Source organism: Galleria mellonella, unplaced genomic scaffold (assembly GCF_026898425.1).
Source record: "Galleria mellonella isolate WM207_F2 unplaced genomic scaffold, CSIRO_AGI_GalMel_v1 utg643, whole genome shotgun sequence".
In the NCBI taxonomy this organism is placed as follows: Eukaryota; Metazoa; Arthropoda; class Insecta; order Lepidoptera; family Pyralidae; genus Galleria; species Galleria mellonella.
Genome location: NW_026442135.1, coordinates 751,763 through 775,428, shown reverse-complemented (window position 1 = coordinate 775,428; position 23,666 = coordinate 751,763). Strand labels below are relative to the sequence as shown.

The 23,666-nt window shown below is 34.7% G+C and overlaps 1 protein-coding gene across 3 annotated transcripts in view; it reads right to left on the bottom strand.

Moving 5' to 3' along the window:
* Positions 1-23,666, bottom strand: part of LOC113511207 (NACHT and WD repeat domain-containing protein 2) — a 67,116-nt gene that overhangs the window by 31,293 nt on the left and 12,157 nt on the right. Inside the window, exon 2 of one of the 3 annotated variants that reach the window (XM_026894825.3) lies at positions 6,059-6,097. The exons of the other annotated variants lie outside the window; for them this stretch is intronic. Coding sequence (XP_026750626.1) covers positions 6,059-6,097 — 39 coding nt within the window. The remainder of the gene's footprint in view (positions 1-6,058; positions 6,098-23,666) is intronic. 3 annotated transcript variants of the gene reach the window in all.

The window sequence follows — 23,666 nt, the reverse complement described above, 5'->3', positions numbered from 1 at the left end:
CTTTAGCATGATTTTCAAGGAGTGTTCTGCCTGTGAATGTAAACATTTTCTTCAAAGAGTTATGGGCCCAAAAATGTTAATAGTATGTACATGGTACTGCTCATGTCTATAGGCGACGGGTATCACTTTCCATCAGGTGGGCCGTCTGTTTGCCATTCTAAGTTGAATAAAGAAAAAAAATCTACCATACTAACTTAATAATTAAACGCGCTGTTTTATTAGATAGATAGATACTTTTAATTGTTTCCTCCAAAAGATGACGATAGTAAACTTATTATAAATATAAACAATTAAAAGAAATAATCACAATGAGAAAACAATGGGCGACCATATCGCTTATTATAGAGTTTTGTGTCATTCTTTGATGTGTTTCTTTAAAAAAAAATGGTCAACTATACTAGTAGAAGACTGCATTAAAATATTTTTATTTAAAACGATGCATACCTTCTATATGAGGAAGGACTCAAACTATTAACACTCTCTATATGGGAAAGGAATTGTTAGTAATGGAGATGTAACACATCCATTTTTAGAAATATATCTTATCGGGTTAATTCTTGTAGAAGTCATCACGATGTGATTTCTGACCAGCTTTCATCCTCACTTATCATTCTTTACTAGTGCCCCACCAACGTATACCAATAGCGCATGTGCATTTTTTTTATACAACTTGAATGGCAAACAAGCTGACGGTCCACCTGATGGAAAGTGGTAACCGTCGCCTATAGACATGAGCAGTACCATGGACATAACAGAGTATACTGTTTCGCCTGTGATACCTCCCATGCGTTACCATTCCTGAGGACTCAGGTGTTCATCCTCTGTACCCTGTAAATTCACGCCATATCCTACCCTTCAAACCGAAACACACCCATGCAAACAACTGCTTTACGGTTGAAACACGAATGGGACAGATATACCCAAGCAAATGACTTTTTTTATACAAAAAGTAAAAAGTCTCCCTCTGGTTTGTTTATTTACATTTTAATGTACCATTTATGAAAATAATATAGTAAATTTTAATGAGGCGTAATACAAAAGGCTGCTTTATCGCTAAGTAATCTTTTCCAGACAACCTTTGGGTTGAGGACATTGAGGAAAAAGAGAAAGGGTAGGTGATCTCGGTCTTGGTAGGTCGGGTTCTCGCTCGTTAAAAAAACTATACAAGCTAAATAAGAACAATGACGATTTACGACTGACAATTGTTTAGCCGTCGGAAAAATTTTAATGCCCCTGCCCATAAAATTTCCATCTGCTTGATGGAAATTTTATTATCGAACATGCAAAAAAAAGTAGCTTCTTTAACCGAAAATATTATTAAACTACCTTATTTTAATGCATAAAGTGATGCTCAAATTCATTCGTCTGGCCAAATAAAGTTAAGCCGGCGTCTCCCCTTGCGTATCAAATCAAGCCCCCCTTTTGGGGGGTGGCGCGGTAGGGTGCGGTTTCGTTTGGGCGGATGGGGTGGATAAAGGATGTGCCAAACCGGCTCCGGTGGTTTACTTTACTAATATTGGGCTATTGGCTAAGTTCTATTGTTTGTGTTTTATTTACGTATGTTTGTGAAGCGATTTCAAAAGGTGGACGTCATCGTTTCCACTCTATTATTTTGTGCGTGTTTGCCAATTTTGATAGTTTGTTTCTGTAATCCAAAAAGCTTAGTCCCGTGTTGGTCTTATACTAATTCTATGGTCAACATATCATCGTATTGTATTAACAAAATTTGTAACTTTGTAATTTTTTTTTTCATATACCTACATAAACCGATTGTGTACATAATTATGGAAATGAGATACATATATGTACATAGTTATATATATGTACATGGAGATATGTATGTATGTATATATATATATATATATATATATATATATATATATATATATATATATATATATATATATATATATATATATACATAGTCTGTTTCAATAGATTTTAATAAAAATGTAAAGAAACGAATAAAAAAATCTATTAATTAATTAAATATTCCTATTTCTTGTTTTCGCAGTTTGGATGCTGAATGGTTTTTTAATCCTTTGAGTGCCGACGAGCGCCATCGCGCTCGTGCGCATTGCAACTAAAAGTGCCACGAGCGTCATAGCGCTCATGAAATCAGTCGCTGTTTAGCTTGCTGTAAAAAAAAATATATTAAAATTGGATAATTTTTGGAGGAGATACAGTTTTTTTAGAGACAAGGGTAAATGACATCAACACGACAAAGATTTCTTTGGCACTTTTAAGTAGATATGAGTAAAAATCAATGGCACTAAAAGGGTTAATGTTTTTTTTTTATATAACTTAGAATGGCAAACAAGCTGACGGTCCACCTGATGGAAAGTGGTAACCGTCACCTAAAGACATGAGCAGTACCGTAGACATAACAGAGTTTCGTCCATGATACCCCCATGCGTTGCCATTCCTGAGGACTAAGGTATTGTGCCTCTGTACAATACACTGCGGTATATCACCCTTCAAATAGAAACACAACTGCTTCAAGGCAAAAATACGAATGAGATACCCAAGCAAACGACTTTTGTACAAAATTTCTCTCGGCTGAAAATGGAATGGTAACTCCACTTGCGCTATTGGTATACGCTGATGGGGTAACTGCATTTAGTCATGCATCATCCACAACTGCTAGAGACAGTCCAACTATAAGACAAGATTGAGTACCGAATGCTTATGTTAGCGCGCGCCGTCATCTGGTTACGTTTAATGTCCCGCCAGTAAGAACTAACGTACTTCAGCGCGCTCCCTTAACTCACGCAGTACGGTTATCAAATAATATTATAAACATCATTGATATATTTAGTAGCAGCCTGCCAGAGATATTAGAAGCGGCTCAGAGATATCTAGAGTCGGGTTAAATACATTTATTATAACGTTGTATGTTAGCACACTAGGTTTATAACATTGAATTGGATTTTGCTGTCATAATGTTATAATTATTTTTAATGAATAAATAAAGAAATAAATAAATTATATTACAATTATAAAGTCCAAGCGTTTTACAAATTACAGTATTCTTTATGTCAAATTATCATATAAAATTATGGTTTATATTTAAAATAATGTTTCATACATTACATCTTTTAATAGATACATTGTTTTGTCATTTAAATATTCAATAACTGCATAGTAGCATTTTTCTAAGAGAAAGTGAAATAAGTTTGATTTAAATCTCTCTATCTGAAGATCCTTTATTTCCGGCGGTAAGTTATTTTTTTTTAATGGATGATAATGGAATGGTGACCTCGCCCGCGCTATCGGTATACGCTGACGGGGCACCAGTGAGGGATGACAGGTGACGATGAAAGCAGGTCAGTTAGCCAATCGTGACGAATTCAACAAGAATTGTTCACGATAGTTTCCAGGGGGAACCATGTGGAGGTCGACCTAATAGGGCATATTGCTAGCAATAGGGCTGTTGGGCTCCGTTGCTAACGATCCCTTTTCCCCTCGGAGGTAACCTATTGTAGACCCGTATTGCCATTGGATAACAGCTGTCACTGTATAAAGTTGTCGACATTGCGGGCAGCACCAGTTTATCTGGGAATCTTCTACGATAGTTATCAATTACATTACAGTTTCTCACTACATAGTATAAAACAAAGTCGCGGTCGCTGTCTGTCCGTCCCTATGTATGCTTAAATCTTTAAAGCTACGTAACGGATTTTGAAGCGGTTTTTTTAATAGATAGAGTGATTCAAGAGGAAGGTTTATATGTATAACACATGCAGAGAATAATAACATTGTAGAGAAACACTGATTAATTTAGAGGTTTCTAATGTGATATCGTAAATAAACCTCTTACCAGAGGGAGACTTTGTACAAAAGTCGATTGCTTGGGTACCTCTGTCCCATTCGTGTTTCAACCGTTAAGCAGTAGTGTTTGCATGGCTGTGTTTCGATTTGAAGGGTGGAATATGGCGTGAATTTACTGGGTACAGAGGAATAACACCTGAGTCCTCAGGAATGGCAACGCATGGGGGTATCATGGGCGAAACAGTATACTCTGTTATGTCCATGGTACTGCTCATGTCTATAGGCGACGGTTACCACTTTCCATCAGGTGGGCCGTCAGCTTGTTTGCCATTCTATGTTGTATAAAAAAAAAACATATTTATTTGCGCTTACATTGTAAACGCTGGCTGAACCCCACAAGATAAATCAAAATATTGGACTACAACAATAATAATCTATCTTCTCGGAATAACATAGGCTATTTTATGTTTTTTTTTTGTAAAGAACCCGTGCGAAGCCGGGACGGGTTTGCTAGTTTCAAATAAATATGGGCGCTGGCTTCAAATCGCCGATCCCGGCTATACTCACAGGAATTAAATAAATTCAATAGCTGTTTCCATTCCACGCAGATAAATTAATTAAGATGCCTTAATTGGATCTACTTTGAGTGCCGAATTCCATCGTAATCGAAAATCGCTCACTATAATTCCGAAGTGAATTAAACGGTTCTTAATTCTTTAAATGAGTCTTTATATTACATATGGAGGCGATGTCGAGAACAATGTAGACAATTGATGTAATATTGTTTAGTTTTATCCCTTAAAAGCCTGATTTTTTAAATCAAATTAAAAAATATATAAGTGTACCCTTTACTGTGTTTACTAATGGGGAAAAATAGTAAAAAAATCAAAACGATATTTTTATATATTTATTAAAAAAAAAAATTGGTAACATGTAAACAGCCAAATATTAAAATAAAATCTATTTGTAGGCGCCCAATGCGATTTATAATCCCGGTATCAAATTTGAAACTTCAGGTATTTAAGGGTTATAGGTAAATAGCTTTTGTCCTCCGCGGCTTTGTCCACGTGTCCGGGATACGTTTATTGACCGTGATAAAAAAACAAGATGATGGCTGCGTTTCAAATAAGACGTCAATTTTAAGTCATTTTAGGGTCGGTGACTGAAAATCGACGTCAATATGACGAGTAATTGCTACCTGGGGAGCAGTAGACACAAAAAAAAACTGTTGATTTATGTTTTTTTTTTTCTTAATTATAATTAGTATTTCTGTGTATAGTTTTTAGAAAACTTGGATATTATTTCATTGGGTTCCATTGAAACATACTATATTTAGTATGCCAGTATCATCCAAGGACAATTTGCTAAAATATCAGCAAACAACTTCCAGTCAGGCGTGTTTAGTCAAGCACGTATGTACTAGCTCTTTATGGATTAGATGTTGCTCTGTACACGGATCCTGTTCCGAATCTATCCTATCTACGCTATAGACGGGGCGGGCGTGGCCGGAGGAGGGGCACTGACGTCACGGCAGCGGCGTGACGTCAGCCGAGCGTGACGCGCGCGCCCCGACCTAGATACGAAATGCGTGAGCTTTTGAATTTCGAAGAGCTTTGTTTTTATTTTCTATCGGCTATTGTTTCACAGGTGGCTCAGGACAACGGTCCTGAATGCCAAAATGACAGCCTTATGACAGTATTAGCTCGTTCCCCGAGGCTTTGCTTGCGTGCACTAGTATATTAACTATATAAGTAACATGTGTGGATTAATAAATATATCATAAATCAATTTTTTCTAATAATTTTGACTTAAATCTATGTATAATTTACCATTAGTTGCCACCTGGAGGGGGGGGGGGGGGGAGGTAAACATGTACGAAACAGTATACTTTATTACGTCAATGGTACTGCTCATGTCTATAGGCGACAGTTACCACTTTTCATCAGATGGGCTGTTAGCTTGTTTGCCATTGTAAGTTGCATAAAAAAAAACGCTTGGCAAGCGGATTGGCAACAAGAGTTTGGCCTTGGAGATGTTTTAAGAGGGACGCAGTGGCCCATCCCTTGATTATTAGTTATTATAAGTTAGTTCCCTTAGTCGCTTTCAACACCCACGAGAAAAGGTGTAGCCTATGCTGGGACCACAAAGCATTCTGTGTTACAGGGTTTATGATTAGTATTAGTGTATTAGTAACATTAGTAAATGGTATATTATTTATAACGTGCCAATAAAAAACTGTTAAAACATTAGTCAAGCAAAATGAATGCCGTGCCGACATATACCTAACCTGTTGGATTTTTTTGCTTTCTCGGATGGCAACGTGTACCTGCACAGAAGTAATAGAAGTTTAATAAAAAAAAAATAATAATAAAACAATAATCTTCCTGTAGTTAATCGTAAAGAAAGAAAGAAAGAAGGGAATGCTTTTTATTGAAGTAAATTTTAGTTTAATCATTTTTGAATAGTCATTTTTTATGATTCTACCGTCCATTTAGAATGTAAGTTGAATAAAATGGGCAAGAAACTCGGCTGTTATTTTTTTTTCAAAAACTTTAATTTTAAAGTAATTTGTAAAAGGGTATATCAAACCGAAACCCATATACAGTGTTAATTAAACTGAATAATTTGCTCCTAAAGAAGAATACTAGAAGGAGACTTTGTACAAAAGTCGTTTGCTTGAACACCTCTGTCCCATTCATGTTTCTACCGTGAAGCAGTTGTGTTTGCATGGCTGTGTTTCGATTTGAAGGGTGGGTTATGGCAGTGAATTTAAAGGGTACAGAGGAATAACACCTGAGTAACCTCAGGAATGGCAATAATTTGTGACAGAGTGTACAATGAATAACAAACACATATGAAAAGAAAAATATATAAAAAGTAAATAAAAAAAAAATTTTATGTGGTGTGGGGATGGGTGGGGGACACCACAGTACTAATAAATTATTAGGTGCGTCGCAATTCGTATTCAGCGCCTGTTACCAGGAGGTCGTGTTTATTGACCTTGGCATTATCAAAATGTGATATTGACAAGGTTTATCTTTGATATATATATATATATATATATATATATATATATATATATATATATATATATATATATATATATATATATATATATATATATATATATAATTCCTCGTATATAAAAGGACTAACTGTAACCCGCAGCTCTGCTCGCGTGACAGTACATAAGGGTGGATAATATAGAGCAATCTCTATACATTGGTCCAATAACGAATACGTTAAACGCTGTTACCTAAAAAGTAATATCGGATAACAAACTTCTAAGATATTCAAAAATAAATATCGGACCGATATCAATATATACCATAGGGAGACTTTGTACAAAAGTCGATTGCATGGGTACCTCTGTCCCATTCGTATTTCTACCGTGAAACAGTTGTGTTTGCATGGCTGTGTTTCGATTTGAAGGGTGGGATATGGCAGTGAATTTACAGGGTACAGAGGAATAACACCTGTGTCTTCAGGAATGACAACGCATGGGGGGTATCATGGGCGAAACAGTATACTCAGTTATGTCCATGATACTGCTCATGTCTATAGGCGACGATTACAACGTTCCATCAGGTGGGCCGTCAGCTTGTTTGTCATTCTAAGTTGCATAAAAAAATTAAAAAGAAACACCGATAAATTTCTGGTTTTCAATTGTATAGACATTTTATTTATTCATTTTTAACTATAACATTTAAGTCGATTGGTAGACATGTATGCATGTAGCTACCTACTAATAAACTGTCAGTTTATCTCATATTGGGTTTGCTGGAAGAAATCTCTTTTAGAGATAACCTCGCCCTACTATGTTTATTTTTTCTTTTTTTTTATAATTTAATTCCTTTTTGTGTAGAATAAAGAATAATTCAATAAGACTAAACCACGACAGGTTCCAGGGGATCGCGTGGCGGCCGACATGATAACTAATTTCCTGTTACTGATAATCCCACCCCCCAATTCATCCTCTTACGGAGTTAGAAGCCCCTCCTGCGAGTGTGCGAGTTTGTACAGTGTGTTGTTTTAGTAATTTTGTAAATTACTCCCTGAGGGGTTGAAACGGGGGGTGAACTCCCGGCCAGTCCTATCGTATCCCAAACACAATAAATGTTATACATATATATCTGTTTATATTATACTAGCTTTAACTCGTGTCTTTGTTCGAGTGACCGGTATATGAAAAAGGGGAAAGGGATTGTTTGTAGTACTCAAGAATGGCAACGCATGGGGGGTATCATGGGCGAAACAGTATACTCTGTTATGTCCATGGTACTGCTCATGTCTATAGGCGACGGCTGCCACTTTCCATCAGGTGGGCCGTCAGCTTGTTTGCCATTCTAAGTTGTATAAAAAAAAAGTAGGGAGCAGTAGCTCCATTGCTAGCAATATACTGCTAGCCTATCAGGTCGACTTCTACGCAGTTCCCCCTGGAAACCATCCTGATTAATTCTTGTTTAATTCGCCACGATGGGCTAACGGACCTGCTTCCATCCGCATCTGTCATTTCTCACTGGTGCCCTGCCAGCGCATACCGTTAGCGCAGGCGGGATTACCATTCCATTATCATCCATTAAAAAAAGAAGACCGGTGTATGAATGAATGAAAACTCTTTATCGTTCCCTTCAAAGAATGATACAGATTATAAAGATAAACAACATGTACACAAATCTCCCTCTTAAAACATCACCAGAAGCCAAATTGCGGTTGCTAACCCGCTTGCCAAGCGTAGCAACTACTGGCAAAACCCCTCTTATGCGGAAGGTTATATTCAGCAGTGGACAATTAACGGTTGATACAAAAATAACAACAATATAAACAAAATATGTTCACTAATTGGGATAAAAAGTAGCCTACATCTCTTCTCTGTACCATATAGTACATCATCATATCATATCATGGCGTGAATTTACAGGGTACAGAGGAATAACATCTGAGTCCTCAGGAATGGCAACACATGGGGAGTATCATGGACGAAACAGAATACCCTGTTATGTCCATGGTACTGCTCATGTCTATAGGCAACGGTTACTACTTTCCATCAGGTGGGCCGTCAGCTTGTTTGCCATTCTAAGTTGTATAAAAAAATATCATATCATGGGGAAAACAGTATACTCTGTTATGTCCATGGTACTGCTCATGTCTATAGGCGACGGTTACCACTTTCCATCAGGTGGGCCGTCAGCTTGTTTGCCATTCTAAGTTGTATAAATAAAAATATCATATCAAAAGGGAGGTTTTGCCATTAGTTGCCACGTTTAGCAGGTCGTTTGGTAACTACAGTTAGGTTGTTTTGATGTTTTAAGAGAAACGCTGCTGCTCACCCCTCGATCAATAAGTTCCCTTAGTCGCATCTTATGATACCTACTTAGACCATATAGACAACAGTGTCACTATAGAAATGCTTCGAGAGAAACGGATCAACTATTTCACACAATTTGCGTGATAAACAGTTATAAGTGATTCCCTTATAACTTCTATATTTATTTTGTCTTAAATTTTTGCATTTTCTTAATGCGTAAACACTAATTTTATTTATTAAATAATACGTCTAAATATATTTTATGCATATGTAGATAAAACAAACTGAGTCAGCTAATTTGACAATTGGCTGACAAAAAGTTGACCTGTTTTCGAGGCTCTCTATAATTTAAGGATACCTACTGGAAAGGAAGGGGTAGTCCATTCCATGTTGGGACCACGCGGCCAACGATCATATAGTACGTGTATACTAAATTCCATAATGATTGGTTAAGTCGTTGAGTCGTTAAGAGGTAACAAACAAACTGACTTTCATATTAATATTTAGAATAGTGGTCTCATCAAACGCATTTAATATTGACTAAAGCAAAATCTGTCTATATGTATAGTGGTTTTGTATTAGAGATTTTCGAGGAAAATTATAATATTCTCAGGAAGATAATATTTTGCGACAAATAGGGTCTGATTGAGGCAGCTCGACGTAATTTAACTCGGCCCTCGCTGGAGGTGATATCCTCCTATGCTCGGAGTTATTACTAAGTTTGCTCTCTGTACAATGAATCCCTAATTCAACAACAAAACGTAGCTTGTATTTATTTAACTCTAATTTCGATTATGCGAACATCAATTATCCGAATGTTCGATTATCCGGATTTATTCTTCACCGCTCTAATTACCGATTTAGAAATTATGAAAAACCTTTTACATAAATATTTTACATAATACAAAAAATATATATTAAAAATAAATTATTGTTTTATTTGACTTTGAAATCGATTATCCGGGTTTTCGTTTATACGGATTACTCCTGGTTTTATTTCGGATAATCGAGATTCTGCTGTATACTACGACTATTAGAAAGATCAATTACAATGCATTACCTACGATAAAGTACAGATCAAAATATAGACATAAAGATATTGTAGGCGGTCTTATCACTAGATCAATCTGTTGTATATATGGCATCCCTAAATGATTTAGTTGGGTGTTACCAATATAAGCGTAACTACGGTTGTCAACCCGCCTGTCAAATGTAGCAACTACTGGCAAAACTTCCCAATATGGGGAGGTTTATGTTCAGCAGTGGACAGTAATGGCTAATATCATAAACTATAAAATATGCAGAGCGAAAGTTTAAAAATAAAATTGGTATCAAGGACCCCACATTTACATGCCTATGTATGGTGAACATGTTTCATACCATATACTTATATATATATTTAATATTTTCTTAGATATTTCCATTTTTACAACCGACTTGTCACCTTTGAATAGACAATACAATAAAACTATTCGACCAATTTGAAAACATTCTTATGTTTTCGAATTCTAAATTCAAAAAGATGAAAATGCCATATTTTTTTTTAATAATCGCGGGAGGTTGACTAACGACTTGACTTAAAAGACAGCTCTTGTATTCTTCCTTAAGCTTTTTATAAGTAACGCCTTATATCTCATATTTCAAGTGAATAATAAATAAATAAATAAAAGTTAATATGCATTTATTATTTTAATATTATCTCGGAGGTTTCTGATAAAATTGCATTTATAATAAATATCCGTGTTTTTTTTTTTTTTGTAGTCGATCAATAAAATTATTTCTAGTTGACACTATTTATATAAAATATTGTTTCTCACAGTGTATCGCAGGCGCGTGCACGTGCGTTATTTTTAACACCAAGGTGTCACGCCGGCGGCACTAAATACGAGACTTGTAAGAAATAATCATATAAGTTGTTTTGTATACATAATTGTATTTTGTATACAAAACAAATTACGCACGGTTATCCGGCTGAATCCCTCAAGGTATAAATATTTATTTGTTTCATAATCAGTCTTCACTCGAGAATTTATTCGCTTGTCCAGGATATGAATGAGTGAAAACTCTTTATTGTTCCCTTCAAGGAAGTGCGTGCGTGCGTGCGTGCGTGCATGCGTGCATGCGTGCGTGAATGCGTGCGTGCGTGCGTGCGTGCGTGCGTGCGTGCGTGTATGTGTGTGTAAAAATATATAAGTTAAAGTACTTAGATTAAGGTATATACCTTACATCTAAGTATTTTAACTTAATTACAAAAACTTAATATAATATATTGATTAATAAGGATAAATAATGTAATGTCTTTCTGTCTTTTAAAATATATACAAAAATTTCATGACGATTAGTTAAGCTGTGAATGCGTCAAACGAATAAACTCACTCTCGTGTTAACAATATTAGACTAATATATATAACAGACTAGTAAGAATTATTTTTAACCGACTTCAAAAAGGAGGAGTTGTTATGATCGACTGTATGTATTTTTCATATGTCATCTATAGGTACATAAATAAATAAATACAAATATACACATACATAAGTATATATTTTGTGTATAAAATTCATACGTAAATACGGGGTGCCTAACCCTTGTGTATGTTCAGGAGTCGACGATGTATTTGTTGGTGGGACAGGTAAATATTTACCGCCAAAAATTTCCGTAAGAGGTAGACAAAGAAATTTAAAAAATCTGACGTCAAATTCATTTATTCATTCAAAAATTGTTTAATAGTAATATCAATGGAATTGCTCAAAGAGTCGTTGACGATTTACCGCCAAAATTTAGAAAAAAAAACCATTTTCTTTTTTTAAGCAGACGGATTTGAGTAAAGAATTTAAGAATTTAAACGAGACAATTATTTCTTTGGATAAACAACAAGGACTTTTTTGAAGAGGAAACAATTTTTTAATGAGGAATGTTACATAGAATTGTCTGTGACATTCATTACAAATGTATCTACAAAGGAAATTACAAAACGGGAAACAATACTAGTATTTTCCTTTTTCAAACAATATATTCTTAGTTTGTAGCGTCTTTAACTAAATGTAAAAGTTGTCATAGCTTATACCATATAGACAGAGCATTGAATGTCAAAAAGAGTGCAAAATTTAGTCACTTTAGTTGATGGAATATTGACATAACTTTTTTTAAACTAAAATTATATATATTGGACAATTGATATTTATTATATACCTTATTGGGTAAATATTGCAATTACAGTATACATATTGCTTTTTTTATACAACTTAGAATGGCAAACAAGCTGATGGCCTGCCTGATGGAAAGTGGTAACCGTCACTTATAGACATAAACAGTACCATGGATATAACAGAGTGTGTTTCGCCCATGATACTCCTCATTCGTTGCCATTCCTGAGGATCCAGGTGTTATTCCTCTATACCCTGTACCACTGCCATATCCCACCCTTCAAAGCGAAACACAGCCATACAAACACAACTCTTTCACGGTTAAAACACGAATGGGACAGAGGTACACAAGCAATCGACTTTTGTACAAAGTCTCCCTCTAGTAAATATATTACTCATTTCTAATATGACCGTACTTTAGCATATTGACTTCCATGGTTCCTTCTGGACACCGTCATGGATAATTAATTCGTTACGACATACCTAGCAGACCTGATTTCGTAACATAACTCACCTCGCTAATTCATTTCAAAGGGTTCATTTTTCCACATTATTTTTTTTTCCATTAAAAAAAAGTCTGTTAAGCCCGAATCCGCGGACAGAACATTAAAATAAGAGCGCCATCAACACCTGATTCGAACGACGCGAAACTCTTTGATGTGTTGCCAAGTGCATCGCCCCGAGCGGCCGCATTTCCTACCCACTGCATCGATGTATAAAACCATTCGATTTATTACGATTAGGTGCGATGTATAAAAATCGATACTTTTAAATGGCATAGTACGTTGATGCTCTTTTAGTGATGAAAATGGAATACTAACTTTACCTGCGCTATTTTTTTTTATGGGTGAAAATGGCATAGTGGCCCCGTTTGCGCTATCGGTATCAATGAGAAGTGATAGGGGAGGATGAAAAGGCAGGTCAGTTAGCCCATCATGACGATTTCCACTAAAATTAATCACGACGGTTTCCATGGGGAACCGCGTGGAGGTCGACCTGATAGGGTGTATTGCTAACAGTGGGTCAATTAGACCCCATTACTAACAATCCCTTTCCCCTCACACTCGATCGACTAGACGACTCGACCATCAACATTCTAAGTTGTATAAAAAAAAATAGTTAAATCCTAATTTAGCACGAAGGATACTTAATGTGCTGATTCACGCGGGTAAAGCCGCGGGGAATAGCTAGTGTAGAATAATTTGTACTCTCTCACTTGGCACGTTCAATTTGATTACATCTCTTGATATTGACTTGGAGTGTGTCTATTCCAACATATATCTAGTCTCATAATGTTACAAATTGCCTCTCAATTAATTCGAGTAATTAACAATTAATTGATCAATCACAAGTGACAAGTGCCTACGTGTCTCTTGTAGATTTAGTGAGCGGACAGATACATATGTACGTCATGTGAACTGATTGGATGCAGTGCCAAATTGTTACACGTTACCTAATTGTATCGCCGTGTGGTCCCGGCATAGAATATGCCACCACTGGGGGGAAAGGGATTGTTAGTAATGGAGACTAAAAATCCCATTGCCAGCAATATACTCAACCAGGTCGACCTCCTCGCGGTTTCCCCGTGGAAACTATCATGGTTAATTCCTGATGAATTCATCATGATGGGGTAACTGGCCTGTTTTCATTCTCATCTATCACCTTTCACTGGTGCTCCGCCAGCGTATCCCGTTAGCGCAGGCGGTGTTACCATATCATTTTCACCCATAAAAAAAAATATGCCACCACTTCCTTTCCCGTTGGTGTCGTGAGGCAACTGAGGAAGGGCAAAGAATGGGTAGCAGCATCCCTCTTAAAACATCTCCAAAGCCTAACTGCGGTTGTCTATCCGTCTGCCAAGCGTGGGAACTACTGGCAAAATCGCCACAAGGGGGAGGCTTGTGTCCAGCAGTGGACAGTTAAAGGCTGATATGACGACGATGATGTTAATTATCATCGTCATATCAGTAATAATGTAAATGTATAATGATTTTTTTTAATGAATGATAATTGAGAGGTGAGAGGTTAGCCCATCGTGACTAATACACCTGAAATTTAGCACGTTTCCAGGGGGACCACGTGGAGATCGACCTGACAGGGTATATTGCTAGCAATAGAATTGGTAGTCCTCATTACTAATAATCCCTCTCCCCCATTGTAAAACGATCTTCTTCCAATACAAATACAATTTTTTAGTCCCCAGACAGACATTATGATTTTCTTTCGTTATACACTAGCTTCTTGTCGGAGAAAAAGGGATTGCTGGTAATGGGGTTTAACAGCTCTATTACTAGGGAGGGGGGGGGGGGAAGGATTGTTAGTAATGTGGACTACCAGTCCCATTGCTAGCAATATACCATGTCAGGTCGACCCCTGGAAACCATCGTGCTGAATTCCAGGCGTATTTATCACGGTGGGCTTAACTAACCTGCATTGGGGGAAAAGGGATAAATATTGTTAGCAATGGAGTTTAACAGCCCTATTGCCAGCAATATTAGCCCCCCTGGAAACCAACGTGAACAATTCTTATTGATTTTCTATTTCAGTATCACCCATAAAAAAAAACTGACCTGCATTTTCATTCTCACCTCTTGTCCTTTACTGGTGCCCTGCCAGCGTCTACGTTAGCGCAGTCGGGTCACCATTCCATTATCATCCATTACAAAAAAAAAACTCTATTACTATTATTCTTATAACTACGATAACCGCATTCAATTTGGTGCAGCAGTTTTTGCGTAATGCCAAACAGACAGATGAATATTCTAAGTGATCGTTTTATTTTCTTTTTCTCTTATTAAGATCTCTCATATTGAATTTTTCTTTTAAATATCAATTATATACAGGCATTGTATAACTTAAATTTTATAATATTTGCTAGAGCAAGATAGCTGTTGTTCGTAGCTTAAATCGGTACTTGTCTCTCGTTTTCTCGGGAATTTCAAAGAATTCCTTCCTAATTCTAAGAGAATCGAAGTCTAGTCGTTTGTTACTCCGTCTTATAGACCGCAAAAGGAATGAGAATTGAATCAGCGTTCATTCGTATTGTTGTGTTTTTTAATTTTTTTATGCAACTAAGAATGGCAAACAAGCTGACGACCCACCTGGTGGAAAGTGATAACCATCGCCTACAGACATGAGCAGTACCATGGATATATCAGAGTGTATTGATTCGCCCATGACACCCCCTACCTAGCATTGCCATTTCTGAGGATTCAGGTGTTATTCCTCTGTACCCTGTAAATTCGCTGCCATATCCCATCCTTCAAATCGAAAAACAGCCATGCAAACACAACTGTTTTACGGTAGAAACACGAATGGGACAGAGGTGCCCCAGCAACGACTTTTGTACAAAGTCTCCCTCTGGTATATATTAAATTACGGATTAACTTTCCGGTGATAGGAAACATCGATAATAAACTAAATGAAATTTAGTTTTTTATCGATGTGTCCTATCACCGGAAAGTTAATCCGTAATTTAATATACTCGTATTTGAATTTTTTAATTCTAATATACTTTATTTTACTGAATTAGGTTAACACCTGATGCTCTCTTGAAGCGAACGGTTAACACTAGGCTCCGAGCAGGGATCTAATAGTTTGCCTGCAATTGCCTCGTTTATTGGAGAAACACGTGTCGCAAAACGTGCGCAAACTAAATGACAGTCGGAGATTGATGGCTATATTATAGCTATATGAACTGAGTGAGTTTTACAGTTTCCCAATACTTTGAAAAGCATCAGTACAGTAATACATATGAATAATTAAATCGAAGGTTGTAGAACTTCTGGTAGTAATAGTGGTGGCCAATCTTCGAGTATTCGTAGTACAGGCATCGTATTAAATGCTTTTGACTTACATTCTTTATGACTCTAAAATGCGCTCGCTGATACTATCAAGACAATTTCGACTAAACCGTCATTCAAAATAAACGTTAATGCTCACTTCTATACTTTGTCTGAGCAGTAAGTACTATCAAGTACTCTCATTTTTGTGTATAATATAGTATCTTATATATATGTAAATATATCTGTTATTTATATATATTTATTTGTTTCTATATGTAAATTTTCGTATGTATATGTGTCAATTATTACTAATACTGTATTCGTGTATTCTGACACTTCCCTAAGGTTGATTGGGAGAGAATGCATTTATTTAGCATTAAGCCCGCCTTGTACATATTATGTACTAATGAATAAATAAATATTTATATTGTTGCGCCAAGATAAGTTTGGAATATTAACTTTCCTTTTAAATCGAGGAGCTGCAATGTTTTTATAACTATACCGAGAATCTGAACACGATAATTCAATCAACAACGCGTCACAGAATTTACACAGTAATTCGTCAGAAGTCCCGACACGTAATCAATCAACATTCAATCGATGATCCGAATCGGAAACTTTAATGTACGAATTTCCCAACACTAAAGAGGTATCATGAAATTGTCAAGGGACTTCGCCCAGAACGTAGAAAGAGAATTAATGTTCTTAATCTATGGGTCAATTCCATTTTGGAATCATCTTAAGAAATGGGGACTGATTTTAAGATTGTGAACAAATAGAGGATTTTTAAATTATACTATAAGAGAAACTTTTTAATAAATAAATAAATAATCTTTATTTACTACTCACAAGGAATATTTCATATTATATGACTATTTAGAATTTTAACTTAAAATTATTATCCTTGTGAGAGTCTGGAGTCTGAACTAGGTCGAAACCTGTACTACAGATCTCCAGGCTCTCTCCGTGGTTTTAAAATACTTTACTGAACATCAACATTATTATATCAATATAAGTATTGTGAGGCAAGTATTCTTGGTATTTCTTATATTTTAAAGACGAATGTATGAAGAATGTATTTTGAGTGTTATGTTTGTGTGCGAGCGTGCGTGCGTGTGTGTGTGTGTAGTATTTATAGTTATGTAGTTTTAGATTTAGTTTTATTTTGGAATTGACAACAACTTTTCAGTTTGGTCATACGACAATGTCAGTAACTAATTAGTTATCTTTCTCTTACATTTACTTTTATTTTCAGAATAGATTGACAGCTTCTTGTTCACCCTGTTGTACGGATCCAAGATATTCTAAGATTATTAACTAATAGTGGAACGGATTCTAAACATGTACTATTCTAATTCTATGGATTCAAAAGTTATATAGAGAGGTTGCTTATAAGATTTTAAGATATGGATTTCGGCATAAAATGGACCATCCCTTCCATTTCTGAAGGTGTCATTAAAGGCATAGGAAGCAGCGTTTTTCTTAAAACATTACCGCAGCCAACTTGATTGCCAATCGTGGCAACTGGCATAGCCCCCCTTTATGTGGAGGCATATGTTCAGCAGTGGACAGTTAATGGCTCTTTATAATAACATAAACTGGACTTTATATTTAAAAGTACATAAACCCTGTTTTATAATGTAGCAAGTGTGGTAGAATTTATTAACAATGTTTGTTAACTAAAATACCTAATCTGAACAAAAAAAAAAAAATTCGTATTTTACACAAAAGCCAGATGCTTGGATACCTCTGTCCCATTCGTGTTTCTACCGTGAAGCAGTTGTGTTTGCATGGTTGTGTTTCGGTTTGAAGGGTGGGATATGGCGTGAATTTACAGGCTACAGAGGAATAACACCTGAGTCCTCAGGAATGGCAACACATGGGGGATATCATGGGCGAAACAGTATACTCTGTTATGTCCATGGTACTACTCATGTCTATAGGCGACGGTTACCACTTTGCATCAGGTGGGCCGTCAACTTGTTTGCCATTTTAAGTTGTATAAATATATATATATATATATATATATATATATATATATATATATATATATATATATATATATATATATATATATATATATATAAGTACGTTCAAAATGGTGTTGGTCTAAACTATTGTTAAAGTTTTCAGCAATAACTTCTTCCTGTAACTTTATTAGTTTAAAAACATGTTTCTAGCATAATGTGCGACATTATAACAGTGCATTAACTTTTATAGCAATCATAAACTTAGAATACAGCACGCCAGTTGACGCTATAATATCTATTCTAATCCTATTTCTAAGTTTATGATAGCATTTATGTACTAAATGTCGTACATTTAGTTGAGTTTATCTAAGTCTATTTTAACTTAAGATATGAATTAGTAACCATTATTAAAAAAAAAGAATACAGATTAAAAATGCAATAGACGTAATGATTGAGAACATTCTTCTTATTGAAATAGGTTGATAAAAACCATAGACTTTTTTTTTCATTTATTGTGACTTTGGCGAAAACCATCAGCCAAAAAGTAACAATTACAAGGTAACAATATAAACCATAGACTAAAAATGCGATAAACGTAAAAAAAACTAGCACTATATTCATTGTGATATGTACACACTATACGCGCGTCAAGAAGTCTAATATTGACAAATTCGAGCCAAAAAATATAAATCTGTCACGAAGTCGCATAACTATTTCCACGATATTCGTAGTATCCAAGTATTTCGTTTCGTAATCACTCAATATTTTATTAAAACTAGATGTTCGCGTGACGGACGCACGCCGTTTCGTCACGCCAAAGACTAGACATTAAACATGTGACGTATCTACTGGATTACAAGATCAATGGAAATAACTATGCAGCAGTAAAATCTACATATAAGAAGACGTAATAATAGAGATAATAAACTTTCTCAAATAAACTCATATGAAAACAAAGTCATATAAAAATATTGCCAATTTGTAATTTTCACTAAGTGTTCACAATCAATGAACGCCAATGTAGCGATGCGCGGCTTTAGTAATCGATTACTAATTATTCGATTGAGCAAAACATTCGAATGGTTTTCAAATTATTCGTCTACTAATTTTATTCATCCGACTACTTATGTCAGTCGACTAGTGAATGAATAAATGTAGAATTGTTGTATTTGGCCCGTGGGTTTTTTTTGGTCGTCGGTCGTTATCACCGATATAGCTGTATAATAGTAGTGGACTTGGTAGTACCAGATACAGGTATAGGACATTCTTGTAATTAGTAACTAATTAGTAAAATCATTATGGAAATATTACTAATTTAGTAGTCCAATTATAAAATTAGTAATTACTAATTATACGAATAACAAAATCATTTGTATTAGCGCATCGCTACGCTAATATTTATTTCATATTGACGCCCATTCTGAGGCGTCATCTCTCTGAACTTATCTCTTAACCTAATATTTTAATTTGACAGTTTCGCGAAATTACTATATTATGGACTATCATAAACTAAATTTGTAATAATTTTGATTTAAATATATTAAAAATTTAGTTTATATTGGTTCTTTGAATAAGATTTTACTGTGATATCAAATTGAATTTTTAATTTTAGAGATAAGTTTGGAGAATTAGCACTTCAGAATGGACTCATTTTCATTATTTAGACTATAATTATAAACCACACAGTGATTACTTGTTCTGTGCTATAAAGTCTTACAATAAAGATAAATCGAAAAGCACCTTATTTGATTTCATTCATAGGTTCCAAGTTAAAAAAAATACATTCTGTCCACAAAGCAAGTGATCACTATATTATATTATATTTGTTAAAGATCGGGAGATCGGACATACTTGTTGAAAAAAGTACACTTAAAAAAAGAGATAAGCAAGTAATGAGCTAAGAACAAGAAATTACATATAAGGAACGATAAAATAAAAACTGTGAATCATATGGTTGCCTCATTTCTCCTTATGCAAATATAAATAGTAAAAAAAGGACGAAACATACACCATCAGTTGCTTTCTTGTCAATTCAAAGCATACTAGTGTATAGAAAATGTTATACGGCTGTATACATGTAATACTACCAAATTCAGATACAACTTGCTTGCATATTTTCTACATAAACTTTGTCGAATATATAATCTAGTAAAGTAAAATTTATCATCGACAAATAATTGACATATTAAACATTTTGTATACACTAGCCTGTTATGAATTGAGAAAAAAAGAAACTGATGGTGTATCTGACGTCCGCTTTTTCCTAATTAAATCTGCATAAGAAGAAAGGAGGCAATCATATGATTTACAGTTTTTATTTTACCATTCCTTCTATGTAATTCCATGTTCTTAGGTAATGAGGTCTAGTGACATAAATTAACGATATGATAATCTGCAGTTACTTTACGGCGAAAGGAAACAGAAGCAAATTATGAAAAATAAATATAAAATAAAAATTATGTTTAATATTCCGATTTCAATGGCTTTCTGAATATCATTTACCCTCGTTTAATATAAATTAAATTCATTTATTTACTTATTCTTGATTGACTACATTACAAAAAAAAAGTTTAGTACAAAAGGGAGACTTAATGCTATGTAGCATTGCGGATTAATACATTTCCCGCCAAAAATATAACATGGCCGACAAACAGTGTTGCCACACATAATTCTAAATTACACGTGCAGAAGTTCTGCCTGTAATGAAACATAGTTACATTGTATTGTTCCTCACCCTTGTCGAGGGCTTAATTGTGATAAATTTATTCTATTACAGAAATTTAAACATTATTCACGTAAGCGGCTTTTGTATGCGTGCGTATTCAGATATGTTGTAGCTATGTTGTTAGGAACTAGGAATAATACCGACTTGTCCTTGAAATGTTAGTTCTAGATATTCATAGTATGGAAGGCGTTAGAATGTTCTAATTAGATAAGGCACTTACATATAGTTTGGTTTGGGGAAATTTTGACCTTGATATGTATACGTACTACCATTTAACTATTTCTGTTATAAAGTAAATATGTATATATGTATGCATGCGTGTTTAGTTTTTGTAATTAGAAATATCAAACAAGCTGTTAGCCCACTTAATGAAAAGTAGTAACCGTTGTCTATACATATGAACAGCGTCGTAGACGCTACCTGTTTTTTTTACTAAGTACATCACAGGAAACACGGTAATATCTGAGGTAACCGTACCCTTAGACGTACCCCCATCCTTGTTCTTAGACCCCCATGTGTTGCCAAAAGGACTTAGTAAAATTACAGAGTACCTACCCTTGCATTGTAATGAAATTACAGAGTAGATGACTACTCTGTAATTTCACTACCAGGCTAGTATATAGAAAATGTTATACGGCCGTATAACCTTACCAAATTCAGATACAACTGCTTGCAAACTTTTTACATAAACTGTATCGAATATATAATCTAGTAATATAAAATTTGTTATTCACAAATAATTGACATATCAAATATTTTCTATACACAATGCTATGAATTGAGAAAAATAGCAATTAGTTGTGTACTTTTCATCCTCTTTTTACTAATTATATTTGCATAAGAAGAAAGGAGGCAACCATACGATTTACAGTTTTTATTTTATCATTCCTTTTATATAATTCCTTGTTCTTAGTTGCCATGCAAGCATAGCTGCTTAAAAGCACGAGTGCGGGGGAGGTAATTATGGAGACGACTTTTGTACAATGCCTTCCTCTGTTATGATGCTTTGATCTGAACAGTAGAAGCCGTCTACTTAGTTTCTAAAACAACAGTCTTATAATTAATATAGAATAAAATATTTATGAATATAATAATATAATTATACATGTAAATTTAATTTTAATTAGGTCCTTATTTATGATTTTACCGCTCAATTTAGAATGCTAATTTAACTGAAAAGAACGGGTAAGAAACTCAACTATTGCTTTCCCTAGATTGCATATGCATAACCTATCACGCAAACAAAGTTGCAGGTAAAAACTAGTGAACAAATAATCGTGATAAGAGCCTGTCAGTTACACATGTTACGTTTAAAGACAACCGCGAAAATTTAACTAGTTTCACATTACTTAGTCTACGGTACCTATTATTATCATTCAAAATTAAAATTAGAATTCATACAGATATGTTTTGTAATCAGTCGTTGAGTGCCCTTCGTGTCTATAACTATAACGAATCCCCTTCTATATGTATCTACTGAGCGTGGTGACCCACATACTGTATGACGCACGTGCTACGTCATTCTTTGTCTTGTTACATTGTATTTAATTACATTGCCAGTCTACGATGGTCTATATAATTCGTCACATTCTCGTAGTTATGTATATAATAACTACGCCATCGTATGCTCTGAATTGATTTCGTAACTTATGTGTTTAAAATACAATGAATTTAGAAATGACGAGAAAAACATAAAAAAAAATATACAATTACGATTATTTTTAACACAAGATGAACAACGAAAATTTGAAATTATTTGAATTTCGAATGTGGAACTGCGTGTCTAAAAGATCTTCCTTCGCAACAAACAAGAATATTTTATCTTATGTTTATTGGCCCATCTTGACAATTGTATTTATAAAACACTAGCTTTGTCTATTAGTAATAATAGAGCAAAACTTTAATTCATGATCACTAAAAAAACCTGTTCAAATATCTATTCCTTTATTTCCCGTATTGTTTCCCGCGTGTTGTAAATGGGATATTGGGCAACACTAGCACATTGCCAAATTGAAGAAAAAAAAAGCAAGTCTATATTTTGGTTTTAATTGTAACAAAGTTAATATGAAATTATCACGGAAGTAAACTTTACCGATTATATAAAGAACAGCGAAAATCGATTTAGATTTGACAATGTAACTGCGTAACATAATCACAAAAAAAGTTGCTTAAAACAGTTTCTTTTAAATAATCATATCGTGACCAATATTTATATTAAGTAGTAATTAATTTTAGAATTAAACTAAGTAACGAATATGGAATTCTGTGCATAGAAAATTTTATTAAATCGATAAATAAATAAATTTTTCAAATGTCTTTAAAGATGAATAATGATTATACTGAACCTATTGCAAATAAATAAAAAGTAGTAACCGTCGCCTATAGACATGATCAGTACCATGGATATAACAGAGTATACTGGTTCGCCCATGATACCCCCCATGCGTTGCCATTTCTGAGGACTCAGATGTTATTCCTCTGTACTTTGTAAATTCACTTTGCTTTACAGTTGAAACACGAATGGGACAGAGGTGCCCAAGCAAATGGCTTTTGTACAAAGTCTCCCTCTAGTCTTGTAGGAATGGCTGTACCACAAGGATAAATTCTCGGTCCCTTTTTAATCCTAACATAAATGATTTTATTTTACATATAAATAATATAGAAGTTAGACATCGTTTCCTATTAAATATCAATTCCTATTTTTTTTTTTTAATAAAATTGTATATTTTCCTAATGGGCATTTTGAACTTTAGTAACGAAGTAACGGAATGGACAATCAATCGAATTAATTACACGTCCGAGTGATCCAATCGAGTCAACGAAGCAGGTTAATTGATATAATTGCCCTAGCCGGTATTAGTCGGTTTGTACTCTTCATTACTTAATTCTTTTAATGTTTAAGAGTATTCCAAAAAGAGTAAGTTCTTTTCGTCTGTTTTTTTTTTGTAGTTATGTTAAGAGATA